The sequence below is a fragment of the Salmo trutta genome, chromosome 40 (genome assembly GCF_901001165.1).
Source record: "Salmo trutta chromosome 40, fSalTru1.1, whole genome shotgun sequence".
In the NCBI taxonomy this organism is placed as follows: domain Eukaryota; kingdom Metazoa; phylum Chordata; class Actinopteri; order Salmoniformes; family Salmonidae; genus Salmo; species Salmo trutta.
In genome coordinates, this window is record NC_042996.1 from 2,377,716 (window position 1) to 2,398,421 (window position 20,706).

The 20,706-nt window shown below is 46.6% G+C and overlaps 1 protein-coding gene across 3 annotated transcripts in view; it reads left to right on the forward strand.

Annotated features, from left to right (window-relative positions):
* The window catches only part of LOC115180277 (potassium voltage-gated channel subfamily C member 2), a 93,792-nt gene extending 73,940 nt beyond the window's left edge, over nucleotides 1-19,852 (forward strand). Inside the window, exons 2-5 of one of the 3 annotated variants that reach the window (XM_029742239.1) lie at nucleotides 7,352-8,291; nucleotides 8,542-8,718; nucleotides 17,400-17,490; nucleotides 18,294-18,429. In XM_029742239.1, coding sequence (XP_029598099.1) covers nucleotides 7,352-8,291; nucleotides 8,542-8,718; nucleotides 17,400-17,458 — 1,176 coding nt within the window. In that variant the 3' untranslated portion in view covers nucleotides 17,459-17,490; nucleotides 18,294-18,429. Of the gene's footprint in view, nucleotides 1-7,351; nucleotides 8,292-8,541; nucleotides 8,719-15,692 lie in introns of all 3 variants that reach the window. The other 2 variants (XM_029742238.1, XM_029742237.1) reach the window with 2 other exon arrangements.
* The last annotated feature ends 854 nt before the right edge of the window (nucleotides 19,853-20,706 follow it).

Consider the following 20,706-nt stretch of genomic DNA (forward strand, 5'->3'; position numbering starts at 1 on the left):
TCTCTACCCCGCTGATCCTCAACACTGGGGCCCCATAAGGGTGCGTTCTTAGCCCTCTCCTGTACTCCCTGTTCACCCATGACTGCGTGGCCATGCACGCCTCCAACTCAGTCATCAAGTTTGCAGACGACACTACAGTGGTAGGCTTGATTACCAACAACGACGACGCGACCTACAGGGAGGAGATGAGGGCCCTCGGAGGGTGGTGTCAGGAAAATAACCTCACACTCAATGTCAACAAAACAAAGGAGATGATCGTGGACTTCAGGAAACAGCAGAGGGAGCAGCCCCCTATCCACATCGACGGGACAGTAGTGGAGAAGGTGGGAAGTTTTAAGTTCCTCGGCGTACACATCACGGACAAACTGAAATGGTCCACCCACACAGACAGCGTGGCTGAAGAAATTTGGCTTGTCACCAAAAACACTCACAAACTTTTACAGATGCACAATCGAGAGCATCCTGTCGGGCTGTATCACCGCCTGGTACGGCAACTGCTCCGCCCACAACCGCAAGGCTCTCCAGAGGGTAGTGAGGTCTGCACAATGCATCACCGGGGGAAAACTACCTGCCCTCCAGGACACCTACACCACCCGATGTCACAGGAAGGCCAAAAAGATCATCAAGGACAACAACCACCCGAGCCACTGCCTGTTCACCCCGCTATCATCCAGAAGGCGAGGTCAGTACAGGTGCATCAAAGTGGGGACCAAGAGACTGAAAAACAGCTTCTATCTCAAGGCCATCAGACTGTTAAACAGCCATCATTAACATTGAGTGGCTGCTGCCAACATACTGACTCAACTCTAGCCACTTTAATAATGGAAAAATGTATGTAATAAATCTATCACTAGCCACTTTAAACAATGCCACTTAATATAATGTTTACATCCCTACATTACACATCTCATATGTATATACAGTACTCTATACCATCTACTGCATCTTGCCTATGCCGTTCGGCCATCCCTCATCCATATATTTATATGTACATATTCTTATTCATTCCTTTACACTGTGTGTATAAGGTAGTTGTTGTGAAATTGTTAGGTTAGATTACTTGTTAGATATTACTGCATGGTCGGAACTAGAAGCACAAGCATTTTGCTACACTCGCATTAACATCTGCTAACCATGTGTATGTGACAAATAAAATAACATTTGATTTGATTTGATTTGACTATGTAGTGCACTAGTTTTAACCAGGATCCATAGGGCAGGTAGGGGCTCCCATAGGGCTCTGGTCCAAAGGAGTGCACTATGTATGGAATAGGGTGCTATTTGGGATGCAGCTTGGCTCTCGTCTCAGCTCTCTAGTCAAAGGGGTTAACCTAATCTGTGGGGCATTGGTCTGATGGAACTGTGTTGTATGGCCCCTTTCCTCAAGTCTCTGCTGTGATCTGAGAACATGCGTAGGTCCAAGAGGCGGCTGACGTGTCAGATCCACACAGGCAAAGTGCAGTGATTAATCTTATCAAGAGGGCCCGTCTTGCCCCGTCTTCTCTGCCAGGGCATGTGATTGCTTCCCGTCAAATGTTTGGGTTGGCTGATGGAGCCCTCTGATTGGATCAGGCCACTACGGAGGCCTTAAGAGGGATGGAACTTGTTTCAGTGCGGGGAGCTTTGGGCCAAACACTCAGCCAGGAGGGACGGTGTCAAACCTCCACGCAACACAAAGTAGGATTTATATGGTGGTGTGCTTTCCACATGCTAATGCTCCCTAAACTCATTAGGCATACCAACTGTGTTTAGAGTGTTTCAATCAGATGGAATGGAAGCAGCGTCTCTGTTTTTGCATTTTGATGTGTGTGTGTGTGTGTATGTGAGAGAGGATGGGTGTATGCGTGCGTGTGTCCCTGTGTGTGTGTGAGAGAGAGAGGATGTGTGTATGCGTGCGTGTGTGTCTGTGTGTGTGTGTGAGAGAGAGGATGTGTGTGTGTGCGTGCCTGTGTCCCTGTGTGTGTGTGTGAGAGAGAGAATGTGTGTATGCGTGCGTGTGTTTCTGTGTATGCAAGAGAGTGTATGTGTGCATTTTGTCTGCCTTCCCATGTGTGTATTCTGTGTGTCTACGGCAGCCCCTCTGTTATGACATGATTCAGTTGTTATATGACATGATTCAGTTGTCATCTGACATGATTCAGTTGTTATATGACATGATTCAGTTGATATATGACATGATTCAGTTGTTATATGACATGATTCAGTTGATATATGACATGATTCAGTTGATATATGACATGATTCAGTTGATATGAAACTGGAAACACTTATCTCCCTCACTAGCTTTAAGCACCAGCTGTCAGAGCAGCTCCCAGATCACTGCACCTGTACATAGCCCATCTATAATTTAGCCCAAACTACTACCTCTTCCCCTACTGTATTTATTTATTTTATTTATTTTGCTCCTTTGCACCATATTATTTATATTTTAACTTTGAACTTTCTTCAAATAACAAATCTACCATTCCAGTGTTTTACTTGCTATACTTTATTTACTCTGCCACCATGGCCTTTTTGCCTTTACCTCCCTTATCTCACATTATTTGCTCACATTGTATATAGTCTTATTTTTTCTACTGTATCATTGATTGTATGTTGTTTTACTCCATGTGTAACTCTGTGTTTTTGTATGTTGTCGAACTGCTTTGCTTTATCTTGGCTAGGTCACAATTGTAAATGAGAACTTGTTCTCAACTTGCCTACCTGGTTAAATAAAGGTGAAATAAATAAAATAAAAATAAAAATCAGGGGGCAGACAGGTATGTATTAATCAACAGAAGCTGGGGAGACTATATAATATACCTCATCTCTGGGAATGATGTGTGTGTGTGTGCGTATTCGAGACAATTACATCACAGCGTGATATGACAGTTGCCATTATTCTTCACAGCATCATGGGAAGGAAGGAAGCATCATGGGAAGGAAGGAAAGAAGAATCATGGGAAGGAAGGAAATAAGCATCATGGGAAGGAAGGAAGCATCATGGGAAGGAAGGAAAGAAGCATCATGGGAAGGAAGGAAAGAAGCATCATGGGAAGGAAGGAAAGAAGCATCATGGGAAGGAAGGAAAGAAGCATCATGGGAAGGAAGGAAAGAAGCATCATGGGAAGGAAGGAAAGAAGCATCATGGGAAGGAAGGAAGCATCATGGGAAGGAAGGAAAGAAGCATCATGGGAAGGAAGGAAAGAAGCATCATGGGAAGGAAGGAAAGAAGCATCATGGGAAGGAAGGAAAGAAGCATCATGGGAAGGAAGGAAAGAAGTATCATGGGAAGGAAGGAAAGAAGCATCATGGGAAGGAAGCATCATGGGAAGGTGGGAAAGAAGCATCATGGGAAGGAAGGAAAGAAGTATCATGGGAAGGAAGGAAAGAAGCATCATGGGAAGGAAGCATCATGGGAAGGAAGGAAAGAAGCATCATGGGAAGGAAGGAAAGAAGCATCATGGGAAGGAAGGAAAGAAGCATCATGGGAAGGAAGGAAAGAAGTATCATGGGAATGAAGCATCATGGGAAGGAAGGAAGCATCATGGGAAGGAAGGAATGAAGCATCACGGGTAGGAAGGAATGAAGCATCATGGGTAGGAAGGAATGAAGCATCATGGGTAGGAAGGAAGGGAGCCTCATGGGTAGGAAGGAAGGAAGCATCATGGCCGCAGTCTTCTTGTTTTGTGTTCATGAGAATGGCAGGAGAAAGAGAAATAGTGTGAGTTATAAAGACAAGATACATTAGATATTTATTAGTAAGGTTGTTACTTTAAAAGGAAGACATTCCCCATTTTGAGGACCAGTTTACACACTTAACCCAGCTGTAGTTGATACCGCCACACAGTTTTTCTGGTCAAAGTGGTGTTTTTGTTCCTAAGTTGCACAAGATTGTGGTTAGTGGGAAGTGCGTTATGAATCTGTCTTCAGTGCTCAATATTATGTTGAAGTAGATGCAGTAGAAAAAGGTGAAGGCTTTTGTGAAGCTCTGGAAAGTAAAGATGTTGTCTAGAACAGATGGCGTGGCGGCACATTGTAAATCACTAAACAACTGAGCTTCTGTCCATTGTATTGCTCCCGTGCCTGCCTCTTACTTCAAAATGGTAAATGTGCTTCACGATTTCATGTTCTGTTCTGTTGCGGCCTTGACTATTCACTTGGCTCGCTGTAGAGATCCATTATTAAATAGCTAGTACCTCGGTTCTGGAACAACGAATGCTTGTTAACTTTGCAAAGTAAATTCAGGGGTTTTCATTTATAGTTTCTCTCAGTTGCCTGATGTCTGCTGCCTTTTTAGAACTTGTCCTCCTGGTGACAAAAAAATACAGAAAGTTTATGAATAAAATAAAGTCACGTTCTGAAAAAGACATGCATAATACATGTGAAAGGCTGCATGCAACCAGTGACTGCAAGGATGAATGCACAGATAGACTTCATGAGTGCAGAATGACGTTCTGAGACTGCATGAGTCATAGGCTGCGTTCCAAATGGGACCCTATTCCCTAGATAGTGTTCTACCAGAAATGCATACAATTCAAAACAAGGGAGGGTGTGAAACCACTTCCTCTGAGCTCTAGGAGAGATGGAGGGAGAGCGATGGAGGGAGGAGAGGAGCAAATTGCACACCTCTCTGGACCCAGCTCCATTTGCACATACAAACACAAATGCATACGCCCGCGCACACAGTCTACACATCTGGGTCAAACAGACTGAATTTTGTCTGCCAAGGAAATCAGTTTCTGAGTACAACAGGTCTGGCTGTTTGGAGCTCAAGTCAAAACCACGTGATGCAGTGGACATTTTGAAGTAAATTGTTTTGTGTAGCGACCATGCTGTTGACATTCATACATATAGTGGCTACTTTTAAAGGGCAAAGTTGAAAGCCTTCCACTGAAGAATACACTAAATCATTGAATGTTTCACGGTAGTCATAAAAACATGGATAGGGATGCATGCAAACCAGAAAGGTCACAATCTCTGCCACTGAGGCTGTACAACATAGTCCCAATGAAATCAATCCCCCTGTCGTCTCCCACTTCCTCTGGCTTTGGTCAGTAAACTAGACCCAGGGTGTCACGTGTGCTCCCTCTCCAGCCTCTTGGTCACCAGGCTGCTCGTTACGGCGCACACCTGTCACCATCGTTACGCGCACCTGCGCGTCATCAGACTCACCTGAACTCCATCACTTCCCTGATGACCTTCCATATATATGTCACTCCCTTTGGTTCCTTCCCCAGGCGTTATTGTTTCTGTTTCCTGTCTGTGTTCTGTTCGTGTTTCTTGTTTTGTATTATGGTCTGTTTATGTCATTAAAACACTCACTCCCTGAACTTGCTTTCCAACTCTCAGCGCATATCGTTATACAGGGGTTAATGAATAGGACCAATGAGGGCTCTTTAGTCATCCTGTCTCGGCTTGATTTTGCCGTGGGGGCACTGTGCAGACCCTGAGATATGTTTTGTGAGTGACAGAGAGATTTCAGCTAGTGAAGACTGAAACAGAGGTTTAGGCAGTAGACAGAGAGACTGATTAAAGAACCTTCACTGTGTCTCACCAACAGCTGATGTTTAATTAAAAGGTGACTCATTCCTAGGAATATATATCCTTCTCTGTCTCTGTCACTGTCTCTCTCTCTCTCTGCATCGATATTTTGGTTAAAATCACACAATTGCTTTATTATTTAGGGGGGTTTCTGAACTAATATAAGGTTGACATTCACCACATGTAAAAAATCATGTTTTTTTGTTGTCTATTGTATTAGAAAATAATATACTTCAAGGATTTCCTCTTGTAATTATTGCCTTTAGCTACATTCAACTGAAATAGTTGTTATTGACTAACCTATAAACTGAATTTGTCATGATTTCCGCCGATGTCGGTTCCTCTCCTTGTTTGGGCGGCGCTCGGCGGTCGACGTCGTCGGTCTTCTAGCCATCGCTGATCCACTTTTCATTTTCCATTGGTTTTGTCTTTGTTTCCCACACACCTGGTTTTCATTTCCCAATTACTGGTCATGTATTTAACCCTCTGTTTCCCCCATGTCTTTGTGTGTGATTGTTTATTGTTCAGGTCGGTACGGTCCCGGTTTTTTCCGGGTGCTATTTTCACCCGTGTTTTGTGGCAACTGTTATTGTTTGCACATTGGTATGTTTACTTTGTGCTATTTTCTCTAGTAAAGTGCGTTGCTCACTCATCTCTGCTCTCCTGAGCCTGACTTTATGCACCAGCTACACCCACCGCTTGGCAGAATTCCCCTGTGCCACTCTGCTCATCTAAAGCAATGTGTACAGACTAGTTTTCGAGAGACAATCTGAACTGACCTGAAGAGGTAGTCTGAGTCCATTACACAGAGAATGCGGGCTTATGCTGTGTAGAACGACATTTCTATACTGCTTTCTACTCAGTCATTGGGGCTGGATTGTAAATCTGTAATGTGGAGGACAAGGCTGCATTTCCATACTAATTGGTGTCTTATGACCCAAAGATCTGATGTGATTGGTCAAAAGACCAAATAGTGGAGAGGAAAAAAATCTGAATTGTGCTGCCCGTTTAAACGCAGACAATGAGATCCATCAATCAAGTATTTGTTTTTGTATATGGCTTTTTAGAAATATATTTGTCACAATTTGTGACTCACTTGCTGAACAAAAACCCAGCCTGATCCTTTATCTGTTTGAGCTCTTACCTACTCCATACAGTCATGCAAACCAAACATGGCATGACAAGGTGGAAAGGAGTGGCATGATGGCAGAAACAGACTGGTACCCACTACCAGGCTACCAAATGGACTGGACAGATCTTTCCTGATCCACTCAAAAGGATGACACCTCATTCACTCAAACACACTTTATAACAGTGACTGAATGTTTTTTAAGACTTGAATACTGTAAGCCCTTCTGCATCAATGAACCTTCACCGATAGGTTTGAGGGAATGAGTGGGCCAGTCAGTGGGTTTAACTGCATTAAGACTGCCAGGCCACGTCCCAGTGAGCCACTGGCTGGGTTTATTGCTAGTACTAATAGATTGTTCTCTCTCTCTCTGGAGTATATTGTATTTGATGAAGGTGATGTTAATTAACGTTGCTATGGTCCTCCCTCCCTCCCTCACTCCCTCCCTTTCTATTTCTCTCTCTCTCATTCTTTCTCTCTTTCTCTCTTTCTTTCTCTCTCGCTCTCTGTCTCTCTCTTTCTCTGTGTGTGATGAGTGAATCAATGAATTAGTAAATAGAAGGTTATCCAGATTGTATGTATTGTGCTTTATGAGCTGCAATGACACAACAGAGTTTGACATTCAAAAGTCTCTCTAATTCCCTCTCTCTCTAATCTCCCTCCCCCCTCTCTCTCCTTATCTCATCTCCTCTTCTCCAGTTTGTGGCCTTTGCCTCCTTGTTCTTCATCCTGGTCTCGATCACCACCTTCTGCCTGGAGACCCATGAGGCATTCAACACCATCACCATCATCAACAAGTCTGAGGCGGTGCTCAACGGCAGCCTGCCGGACCTGGGTCCTGATTACATTATCGAGACGGACCCAGCACTCACCTATGTCGAGGGTGTCTGCGTTCTTTGGTTCACCCTGGAGTTCATGGTGCGTGTCATCTTCAGCCCAGACAAGCTGGAGTTTGTTAAGAGCCTGCTCAACATCATCGACTTTGTGGCTATCCTGCCTTTCTACCTGGAGGTAGGCTTGAGCGGGCTGTCGTCTAAAGCAGCTAAGGACGTCTTGGGCTTCCTCAGAGTGGTAAGGTTTGTCAGGATCCTGCGTATCTTCAAGCTGACGCGACACTTCGTGGGGCTGCGGGTGCTGGGTCACACCTTGAAGGCTAGCACCAACGAGTTCCTCCTCCTCATCATCTTCCTCGCCCTAGGTGTGCTTATCTTCGCCACCGCGATCTACTACGCCGAGCGCATCGGCGCCAACCCCAACGACCCCACGGCTGGCGAACACACCATGTTTAAGAACATCCCCATCGGCTTCTGGTGGGCCGTGGTCACCATGACCACGCTGGGTTACGGTGACATGTACCCGCAGACGTGGTCGGGCATGCTGGTGGGCGCGCTGTGCGCCCTGGCGGGCGTGCTGACGATAGCCATGCCTGTGCCCGTCATCGTCAATAACTTTGGAATGTACTACTCGCTGGCCATGGCCAAGCAGAAGCTTCCCAAGAAGAGGAAGAGGCACATCCCCCAGGTCGCACTGGGGGGATCCCCAACCTGCCTCAAAGTAGACCTCAACACCCCCTGCAACAGCCCCCAGGGGGACCTCTGCAACATGCAGGGGAGCAGGGTGCTGGAGCGCAACCAATCAGGTGAGACCGCCAGCACACCACCATTGTATCTTAAGGTGGAATTTGTCAGTGGGCTAGGGGTTATTCATGTATAGACAGAAGGGGAGGGCAAGGGGAGAATCTCGTTGCTTTTGGCAAGCGCTCTTGATGTGGGAGTTTGTTTGATGTGTCCTGATTCGATCCCTTGACCTGCCTTTTCTTGCCCCCTCTTCCGCCTTACCACCCTTAACCCCTCCTCCTCCCCCTCCTCCTCTCTCCCTGCGGTCACCAGTGCTGTCAGGGGACGGCAGTGGAGGCAGTGATCTCACCATGTCCCCCAGCACAGAGGAGAGGGTCCCCATGCGCAGGTCCAGCACCCCAGAGCAGGAGCGGAGGAGTGGGGGGACGTGCTTCCTGCTGGCTGCCAGTGACTACACCTGCCCTGCCGACGGTGGGGTCAGGAAGACAGGTACTGCACCACCCCTCTGGATCAGGATCTTTATGCATGTGCATCAGCACCCGTCATCATGGACGTGTCTATTTTCATGGCTTTTGTTTGGTTTTGAAAGGCATGGCAAATGTCAATGTCCATTATCCATTATTCATTGTTACATCATTATTGGGAATTCATAAATCATCATTCATTAATGGTGATTCATAACTAAATCATTTAGGCGTTTCCTTGCTCATTCAAGGCTGTGGGGCTTAATTTGTGGTATTGGTCACTAAAATACCACCACCAAACCTAATCCACTGGTCTAGCTTGTGTGATACGGGAGACCTACTGCTACATTCAGTTGACACTACTCACCCCTTGGGATATGGACAATGATCAGATGATCCACGAAAAGTCTCCTTCCTGCATCTGCCCACATGTTGAATTCGTCTCAGGAAAGGGGAGGAAGAAAGAGAGGCCTTCGTCTGCTAATGTAATCCAGCCTGAGGCTATAGGGGGATGTTGCAGTGGTGTAGCCTTTATTGTGTCTGTGGAAAGGTCATGTTGTGTGGCGACCCAGTCTTCCCACCACCGTGCCCTAAAGGTCGTCAGGAAGGTAGTATCCATCTACAGCACCAGACAGAGCAGACAAAGTGCGCGACAAGCCTTCTATCTTTGAAAGGCATGCTAAATGCCGTCACTGAAATGTAGGCTAAAGAACACAACACAGAACAATACTAAACACCAGACAAATAGAAACAATAGAAATAGAATCAAGGTTGTTTATGAGGTCATGACCTGCTGTTTGTACAGGTGATGCCTGTGTTGAGTTAGAATGACTTGCTGTTTGTACAGGTGATGCCTGTGTTGAGTTAGAATGACCTGCTGTTTGTACAGGTGCTGCCTGTGTTGAGTTAGAATGACTTGCTGTTTGTACAGGTGATGCCTGTGTTGAGTTAGAATGACCTGCTGTTTGTACAGGTGATGCCTGTGTTGAGTTAGAATGACCTGCTGTTTGTACAGGTGCCTGTGTTGAGATAGAATGACCTGCTGTTTGTACAGGTGATGTCTGTGTTGAGTTAGAATGACCTGCTGTTTGTACAGGTGATGCCCGTGTTGAGTTAGAATTACTTGCTGTTTGTACAGGTGATGCCTGTGTTGAGTTAGAATGACCTGCTGTTTGTACAGGTGCTGCCTGTGTTGAGTTAGAATGACCTGCTGTTTGTACATGTGATGCCCGTGTTGAGTTAGAATGACTTGCTGTTTGTACAGGTGATGCCTGTGTTGAGTTAGAATGACCTGCTGTTTGTACAGGTGCTGCCTGTGTTGAGTTAGAATGACCTGCTGTTTGTACAGGTGCTGCCTGTGTTGAGTTAGAATGACCTGCTGTTTGTACAGGTGCTGCCTGTGTTGAGTTAGAATGACCTGCTGTTTGTACAGGTGCTGCCTGTGTTGAGTTAGAATGACCTGCTGTTTGTACAGGTGATGCCTGTGTTGAGTCAATAAGATTTTTGCAACAGAAGCTTAACTTTCTGAACATTCGAGACGAGTAGTCCACTTGTCATTCCAATCTCCTTTACATTAGCGTAGCCTCTTCTGTAGCTTGTCAACTATGTGTCTGTCTATCCCTGTTCTCTCCCCTCTGCACAGGCCATACAAACGCTTCACACCGCGTGGCCGATGCCACTCTAACCTGGTGGTCCCAGCGCGCACGACCCACGTGGAGTTCCAGGTCTCCGGCAGCCTCTGGAACTGCTGGTCTGCGGCCAACAAGGCTGAGTTCATCTCAGCCTATGCTACCCTCCAGTCCCTAGACTTCCTGGCGCTGACGGAAACATGGATTACCACAGACAACACTGCTACTCCTACTGCTCTCTCCTCGTCTGCCCACGTGTTCTCGCATACCCCTAGAGCATCCAGCCAGCGGGGTGGTGGCACTGGAATCCTCATCTCTCCCAAGTGGACATTCTCTCTTTCTCCCCTGACCCATCTGTCTATCTCCTCATTTGAATTCCATGCTGTCACAGTTACCAGCCCTTTCAAGCTTAACATCCTTATCATTTATCACCCTCCAGGTTCCCTTGGAGAGTTCATCAATGAGCTTGACGCCTTGATAAGTTCCTTTCCTGAGGATGGCTCACCTCTCACAGTTCTGGGTGACTTTAACCTCCCCACGTCTACCTTTGACTCATTCCTCTCTGCCTCCTTCTTTCCACTCCTCTCCTCTTTTGACCTCACCCTCTCACCTTCCCCCCTACTAACAAGGCAGGCAATACGCTTGACCTCATCTTTACTAGATGCTGTTCTTCCACTAATCTCATTGCAACTCCCCTCCAAGTCTCCGACCACTACCTTGTATCCTTTTCCCTCTCGCTCTCATCCAACACTTCTCACCCTGCCCCTACTCGGATGGTATTGCGCCGTCCCAACCTTCGCTCTCTCTCTCCCGCTACTCTCTCCTCTTCCATCCTATCATCTCTTCCCTCTGCTCAAACCTTCTCCAACCTATCTCCTGATTCTGCCTCCTCAACCCTCCTCTCCTCCCTTTCTGCATCCTTTGATTTTCTCTGTCCCCTATCCTCCAGGCCGGCTCGGTCCTCTCCTCCTGCTCCGTGGCTCGACGACTCACTGCGAGCTCACAGAACAGGGCTCCGGGCAGCCGAGCGGAAATGGAGGAAAACTCGCCTCCCTGCGGACCTGGCATCCTTTCACTCCCTCCTCTCTACATTCTCCTCTTCTGTCTCTGCTGCTAAAGCCACTTTCTACCACTCTAAATTCCAAGCATCTGCCTCTAACCCTAGGAAGCTCTTTGCTACCTTCTCCTCCCTCCTGAATCCTCCTCCCCTCCCCCCCTCCTCCCTCTCTGCGGATGACTTCGTCAACCATTTTGAAAAGAAGGCTGGTGATATCCGATCCTCGTTTGCTAAGTCAAACGACACCGCTGGTCCTGCTCACACTGCCCTACCCTGTGCTTTGACCTCTTTCTCCCCTCTCTCTCCAGATGAAATCTCGCGTCTTGTGACGGCCGGCCGCCCAACAACCTGCCCACTTGACCCTATCCCCTCCTCTCTTCTCCAGACCATTTCCGGAGACCTTCTCCCCTACCTCACCTCGCTCATCAACTCATCCTTGACCGCTGGCTACGTCCCTTCCGTCTTCAAGAGAGCGAGAGTTGCACCCCTTCTGAAAAAACCTACACTCGATCCCTCCGATGTCAACAACTACAGACCAGTATCCCTTCTTTCTTTTCTCTCCAAAACTCTTGAACGTGCCGTCCTTGGCCAGCTCTCCTGCTATCTCTCTCAGAATGACCTTCTTGATCCTAATCAGTCAGGTTTCAAGACTGGGCATTCAACTGACTGCTCTTCTCTGTGTAACGGAGGCTCTCCGCACTGCTAAAGCTAACTCTCTCTCCTCTGCTCTCATCCTTCTAGACCTATCTGCTGCCTTTGATACTGTGAACCATCAGATCCTCCTCTCCACCCTCTCCGAGTTGGGCATCTCCGGCACGGCCCACGCTTGGATTGCGTCCTACCTGACAGGTCGCTCCTACCAGGTGGCGTGGCGAGAATCTGTCTCCACACCACGCGCTCTCACCACTGGTGTCCCCCAGGGCTCTGTTCTAGGCCCTCTCCTATTCTCGCTATACACCAAGTCACTTGGCTCTGTCATATCCTCACATGGTCTCTCCTATCATTGCTATGCAGACGACACACAATTAATCTTCTCCTTTCCCCCTTCTGATAACCAGGCGGCGAATCGCATCTCTGCATGTCTGGCAGACATATCAGTGTGGATGACGGATCACCACCTCAAGCTGAACCTCGGCAAGACGGAGCTGCTCTTCCTCCCGGGGAAGGACTGCCCGTTCCATGATCTCGCCATCACGGTTGACAGCTCCCTTGTGCCCTCCTCCAAGAGTGCTAAGAACCTTGGCGTGATCCTGGACAACACCCTGTCGTTCTCCACTAACATCAAGGCGGTGACCCGATCCTGTAGGTTCATGCACTACAACATTCGCAGAGGACGACCCTGCCTCACACAGGAAGCGGCGCAGGTCCTAATCCAGGCACTTGTCATCTCCCGTCTGGATTACTGCAACTCGCTGTTGGCTGGGCTCCCTGCCTGTGCCATTAAACCCCTACAACTCATCCAGAACGCCGCAGCCCGTCTGGTGTTCAACCTTCCCAAGTTCTCTCACGTCACCCCGCTCCTCCGCTCTCTCCACTGGCTTCCAGTTGAAGCTCGCATCCGCTACAAGACCATGGTGCTTGCCTACGGAGCTGTGAGGGGAACGGCACCTCCGTACCTTCAGGCTCTGATCAGGCCCTACACCCAAACAAGGGCACTGCGTTCATCCACCTCTGGCCTGCTCGCCTCCCTACCTCTGAGGAAGCACAGTTCCCGCTCAGCCCAGTCAAAACTGTTCGCTGCTCTGGCACCCCAATGGTGGAACAAGCTCCCTCACGACACCAGGACAGCGGAGTCAATCACCACCTTCCGGAGACACCTGAAACCCCACCTCTTTAAGGAATACCTGGGATAGGATAAAGTAATCCTTCTAACCCCCCCCCCCCTTAAAAGATTTAGATGCACTATTATAAAGTGGTTGTTCCACTGGATATCATAAGGTGAATGCACCAATTTGTAAGTCGCTCTGGATAAGAGCGTCTGCTAAATGACGTAAATGTAATGTAAATGTTGAGTTAGAATGACCTGCTGTTTGTACAGGTGCCTGTGTTGAGTTAGAATGACTTGCTGTTTGTACAGGTGATGCCCGTGTTGAGTTAGAATGACCTGCTGTTTGTACAGGTGCTGCCCGTGTTGAGTTAGAATGACCTGCTGTTTGTACAGGTGATGCCTGTGTTGAGTTAGAATGACCTGCTGTTTGTACAGGTGCTGCCTGTGTTGAGGTAGAATGACCTGCTGTTTGTACAGGTGATGCCTGTGTTGAGTTAGAATGACCTGCTGTTTGTACAGGTGATGCCTGTGTTGAGTTAGAATGACCTGCTGTTTGTACAGGTGCTGCCTGTGTTGAGTTAGACGTCACTACCATACTGTATAGTGTCTTCAAAAGAACCATTTTGTCTGAATGAGAAATTACATTTTGGGTCTAATGAACGTTTAGGACTAAATCGTACTTCACTATCTTAATTCCCAAGCTTTATCTCTGTCATGTTGAGCAGTTAATGCTGTGTTAATCTATTCTACACTGTAATATGGAACTCCGTTATGCTTTTGCTAATTGCCTCTTATCAGAAGTGAACTGCCTCTCCAGAAGGCAATCTAAATCTCATGCTTACACTGGGTCTGCTGTATGGCCTGGCAATCAACCCACTCCTCTGTGTGTAATTGTAGAAGGACATGGTTATAACTGCCATTTGGGGTTAATGTTAATTATAGCATTATTACTATAGGATACTTTTAACTGTTGCAGGAGTCTTTTCTTATTATGATTCATTCTATGGTTCAAATGGTTATGGTTGATTCATTGATTTGATATTGACTTAGAGCAGCTCTGATGTCTGCACAGTTAGTGCTCCTGTTTAACTCAACCATCCATTACATGGAGACACACACAAACCAGTCAGTAAATCTCTCTGGGGTACCAATGTGTTGACCGGGACAGTGCTGTGCCATGCTCAGCCCACCGGGGTCTTGAGGCAATCTGCCAGGCATGAGACAACCCTGGGCCTCCCACCACCTGGACCCATGCCCACCACAGGGCGACTCTGCATCATCATGGCCCACGGGACAGTTAGGTGCACGAGGCGAGCGTCCAGCAGTTCCCTCGTCTCAGCCTCCACAGCCGGCGGTGGCGGTCGCAGCAGTGCAGCGGTTAATGCATAAAACATGAGGTCCTTTCTAGTCCCCAGCACTACCTGTCGGCACAAGCTGAAGCTGCCCTTTGTTCTGCCAGCTCGGCTGGTTCTGAAGCGGCCTCATTTGCGCGCCGTCCCTTTTGAGTAAACGTTGAAACAAACGGATCCATCTGCAGTATGGTAATGATGCTGCAATCCCATTAGCTTGTCTTTCTTCCTCTCTCTCTGTCTTTGTGCCAGCTGATTGGCCAGCTCTGTTAACGGTCTGGCTGGTTTGCCGTTTGTTTGTTTCTCACTGGCGTCTGGACATTTAAAAAGGACTGCTGATATAAATGAATGTACATTTAGTTGGTGTGCACCACCTGCTGATCAGGCCATTTAAGGATAGTGTGATATTTCCCTGATTACTGTCTGTCGTTACAGTCATTATTACAGGCTCGTCAGCGCCGTTCTCTTCCCCATTATCATCACCGTCATTTCCACAATCATCATACTCCTCATCATCTTGCTTTACATTTAAACACTGTTATTTTACATTTAAACATAGTTATTTTACATTTAAACACAGTTATTTTACATTTAAACACAGTTATTTTACATTTAAACACAGTTATTTTACATTTAAACACAGTTATTTTACATTTAAACACAGTTATTTTACATTTAAACACAGTTATTTTACATTTAAACACAGTTATTTTACATTTGCCCGCCCTGTGTTTTTGATGCTGGCTTTATTTCAGAGACTTTGTAAACATCAGCACAAATGCTAGAGCTCCTGAATGAAAAGCAGTTTTTAGCCTGATATATATATAAAACACTTTAATTAGCGATTGAAATATGAACACATCTGTATGAGATTATTGCTTGAATAAATTGTGTGTGACAAAACGTAGTAATGATGCCATTATATGAGACATTCATATTGGCATAACTTCAAAAGCAGTAATTAAAGCAAAGTTCTGTCAACATATTCAATTAAATGGACATTTGCCGTCTAACCTGTGTCATGAGAAACTACATATGTGCATGAATCACCGTATGTATGTACTGCTGCCTGTCTCACTCCTGTCTCACTCCTGTCTCCTGTCTTGTTTCATTCACGTGGCTGGCTTGGACTTGGAACACACGCGTGCCTGTGTGTGTTCATGTCCCGTTCCTGTGCCCTCGCCTGCTCTTCCGAAGGCTGTGAGAAGTCCCCAAGCTTAAGCAACATAGCGGGCTTGGCTGGTAACGCCCTGAGGCTGTCTCCAGTGACCTCACCCTACGGTTCACCGTGCCCGCTGAGGCGCTCCCGCTCCCCAATACCATCCGTCCTGTGAGGCCCGGCCCAGAGCGAGGCTTGCCTTCCATCTGAGCACCACCCAACCACCCCTCCCCAACCCCCACCCCCAAAACACCCGACAGAAGCCAGCTTCATAGGCGTTAGCTCTCTGTAGCATCCTGGAATCATATAATATACTTTGTGAATGTTGTTAGCTACTTTAGAGACTAACCTTAGTGGTTTCAACCACAGACTAACCCTGCTCTTCTCCTCTTCCATACAAACGTTGCTTTGAACAGTAGATGTGGTGGCCACCCCCGAAGTAGCTTAGCTGTGCATCACTTTGAATTCCCATTACTTCAGTTTTGTTGTACTTAAATAATGGCAATAAAAGGACTCTTGAATGGTGGCTCTAAAAGTAGCAGCCACAACATTTAGTAAATACGTATTCATAATCAGGGAGATTTACATGTTGCTATATTTAGATACTTAGAAAATACGTGCTTCCATAAAAAATAAGAAAAATGTCACTTTATTTTGTGGGGGGGGGGTTGAGAGAACGTGTCATGGAGTATGTCTTGATTCACAACGCTCTCACCTGCCACCCTCTCACTCTCACCTGCCACCCTGTCGCTCTAACCTGCCACCCTCTCGCTCTCACCTGCCACCCTGTCCCTCTCACCTGCCACCCTCTCGCTCTCACCTGCCACCCTGTCCCTCTCACCTGCCACCCTGTCCCTCTCACCTCTCACCTGCCACCCTGTCCCTCTCACCTGCCACCCTGTCCCTATGACCTGCCACGCTGTCGCTCTCACCTGCCACGCTGTCGCTCTCACCTGCCACGCTTTCGTTCTGACCTGCCACGCTGTCGTTCTGACCTGCCACGCTGTCGTTCTGACCTGCCACGCTGTCGCTCACCTGCCACGCTGTCACTCTCACCTGCCACCCTGTCACTCTCACCTGCCACCCTGTCACTCTCACCTGCCACCCTGTCACTCTCACCTGCCACCCTGTCCCTCTGACCTGCCACGCTGTCGTTCTGACCTGCCACGCTGTCGTTCTGACCTGCCACGCTGTCGCTCTCACCTGCCCCGCTGTCGCTCTCACCTGCCACCCTGTCCCTCTCACCTGCCACCCTGTCCCTCTGACCCGACACCCTGTCACTCTCACCTGCCACCCTGTCCATCTCAACTGCCACCCTGTCACTCTCACCTGCCACCCTGTCCATCTCAACTGCCACCCTGTCACTCTCACTTGCCACCCTGTTGCTCTCACCTGCCTCTAGCTGGGCCCGGTCATCCTGTTTGCATGGATCATCCTGTGTAATCATCTGCCAGCGGTGTGGTGAGAAAGAGAGAAGGAGAGATAAAAACTAAAGGGAAGACAGGTTAAAAACGGTGGGCCTGGGCCGTGGGAATGTGCATGGGACTTGTGTGTCTGCATCGTGCCATTGGCCTCCACCTGGGGGATTGAACACACAACATAAAATGCACAACAGTGTTTTTCTGTTTTCTCTGCATGTGGGCTATGCTGGTTTGCTACTGTTTCAAATGTTTTACTGTACTCTTATTTAACTGTCAATCGCTGTGTTGCCAAGCTGAAGTGTCTCTGATATTGTTTACTCACAGATAACTGCAAAGAGATTGTCTTTACTGGTTTCACGCAAGCAGAGAGCAGCATTCTTTAATTGCTGGGGATAGGCACATCCCTGGCGGAAAGGTAACATTGTCATTCTGGATGGCATGTGAGCTGCCTGCTGAACACTGTGCTGCTGATCCCTGGTGGTCACCTCTGGCTAATGGCCTTTTGTTTTAGTGTGTGTGCAGAAGGGGGTAATTCAACAATTGACACGGAAATGACACCAGCACCCACTCTGCATCATGACTCATGGCTTTATACACACATGCGTACATGTGCACTCATATACACACACACACATTTCTGTATATTCTTTAAAAGACAGCAGGAATGCCTTTGATGGTCCTATCAAACCCGAGCCTTTGTTTTATTAATAGCGATGTAATTCATTATTGATGAGAGAATTTACTACTCACATAAATTGTTGCCGATGCTAACAGGTGTGTCGCACGACAGAGGACATTACCATTCAGCAATGTGCCTCAGCCAATCCTTTGTCTATACTAGTAGCAGGAAGGTTGCTAAGCAACTGGCACATAGTCAGACGCATCTCACAGTTGCTGAACACACAAACTGTCTCCTAATTAAAACGAAAAGCTCACGACCAGCGCTTTCCATATTTGTATATAAATAATTATTGAATCACCCCCCCTCCCATTGCAATACTGTGCATTGATTGAGCGTTTACGATCATGACTTCATAGAAGGCCATCAATTTGTATATATTCATCTTTACATATAAACTGTAAATGAGAAGCAAATATCTGAACACAAAAATAGCATGAATCTGCATGTGGTTATTGGTATAATGACTATAGATTATTATCATTAGAGAGACGCATTTCTGATATTTAGAGATGTGACCTGCTTTACATTCTGTTTAGCCGTTTACGTGTCCTATTGGAATGACGGCAGTCATCAGCCAATCAGTGGACTAACAAGACCTATTGGTGTGTGGATCCTATTGGATCACACAGCGTCACTCAAGGATGTGAACCAACCAGAACACTCACATCGGTGAAGGATTGTTGACTGACAAGCGTCAGGTCCAATGACGCTGCCTGGGAAAACAGGAACTGACCAAGACTGAGGTCAATTGGAATTCTGGGAATAGATGGGACAGGGAAAGTTGTCTTTTTCCCAGATTCTCAATGTCATGGATATTGAGTGAAGCATAAAACTGTCACAAGAGAAAAAAAAAGACCCTTCTTGGAAGACGAGGCTAGCTGCTTTATTTAGATATTGTATTTGTAAATAATAACATAATACAGCACATGGGTCAAGAAGCTCCTCTCTCTCTCATCTGTCCTTTGGATTGTGAGCCAGGTAAAAGGGTCATGCTTAGAGCTCCATATCAATCACTCTCCATGGTATCCCTCCTCGCAATACGTGTTATTAAGATGCATCAGTTGAGGCACTATGTGTTCTGAAAATGGAGTGTATTAATATCTGAATTCTGCTTAATATACAGTAAAGAGAGAAAAACGTGGGATAAGTTGAATAAATGTGACATACGGTTTCATCAATGCTTTTGTTTCCCGTAGACGTTTTGGTGGATTCCATGTCATTGCTGTGGTGTGTGTTTACATGCGTGTGTTTTGAACTCCAGGGTAACATCTAGACAACATGCTTTTGTAAAGCAGAAAAATGAAAACCTATAAGAAACCCGTTTCACTCTTCCAGCTAGTTTGAACACATAGAACGAGGAAGCTTAAAGTACCCTGTAGAGATGTGTTATCCTGGACACCATACCCCAACAATCAGATACAATTTGCAATAATGACTCCCAAACGAAAGGCACCGATTTGCACTGTGATTTTAGTTACCTGCCACAACAAATGATACACTGGTCTAGTACAGCCTATATAACAGGACAATGCTAAAGCACCCCTCCATTGACTTGATAGTGAGGGTTGATTTTGACCATCAGTAATTGGGGGATTGGAATACTGTGACCTGTACAGTGAAGACACCCCCCCCCCCCCCCTCACACACACACACACACACAAAACTCTCTGTGTAGTGCATTGCTGCTTAACTCGTTGAAATGTCAAGGGGCACCAATCAGTATCTATTCTTCTATGACAAAAGTGATTTAAATGTGTTTCTTTTTTGGAATCCAGAACATGTAATTTTGTGTCTCTTGTGGAGTGCTTGGTTTACTTGTGAAAGTCATGGTAGCCCAACACTGTTTCTCTCCATTACGTCCGCAACTGTCACTTGGGCTTGATCCAGCTTCATGTTCTGTATCTTTTAATGTGAGGACAAGTCCAGTTTGAAGTCTGTATTTGTGGAGCCATTTGTTGGCATTCTGAAGTGCATGCTATAAAAAAAGAAAACATGTCAAATTGTAAAACAGGATGACAACATATATCACGTTCAAAGCGATGTGTAAAATGAAATGCCATGTGAGGAAATCACATAAACATATTTAACTTTTAAACCATTGTTGTTTCTTTACTTCACACAAATGCAGGAGAAGTACTGTCTTTGATAGAGGAACGGCTATAGCACAACGCTGATCCAACTAAGATCCATCCTTTTCATAAGACTCACACAGGTAATTGTATTGTAATTGTCTTTGTTCAAGCTACACCATTTTACGCTGTTGACGAATTGAAGAAGGATCCATTTTCATTCAGATATCTAGCGTCACCCTGTACTCCTACGGCCTATCGTCAACGATAATGATAGCCGTCGTTGTGATAATGATATGCCTTTTTCCAGTTCTCTCTCCTGTGCTGCCTCTAATTCTCCAGCTGGCGTCCGGCGGCAATCAGCCAATCCGTGCCGGTAACTCAGAGACATCTCAACTATCTTTACACCAGTCACCATGGAAACAGCAAACGTGTGTGGTGGAGATGTAAACAGCTGGGGATAGGAGTGTGTTTTACAGAGGAAGAAACTCCACACACCCCGGGCTGTACCCAACTCCCTTAAGAGCGAGCGCGAGACATCCTTAGACAGCCAGGGGGAGAAAAATCAACCGTCATTTTCTAAATACCAAAATAGTGACTATGTATATAGCGTTAGAGCGCTGTTCCTGGGCCGTGAGAAACATCACAGACAAGTGTCTGTGAACTAGGCACTACTGCAACCTACAGTGAAAGACTTGTACTAAAAGTCTCTGTGAACTGGGCACTACTGCAACTTACAGTGAAAGACTTTGATCGTGTGCAGGTTTGATCGTAAAAACAAACAACGACAAAAAGAGAGACAGAGAAGGAAGTGTCGGTGTCAGACGCTAAGTGCTGGTTGAGTGGTATACTGTGTGTCTTAGTAACTCTGCGGAGTAGT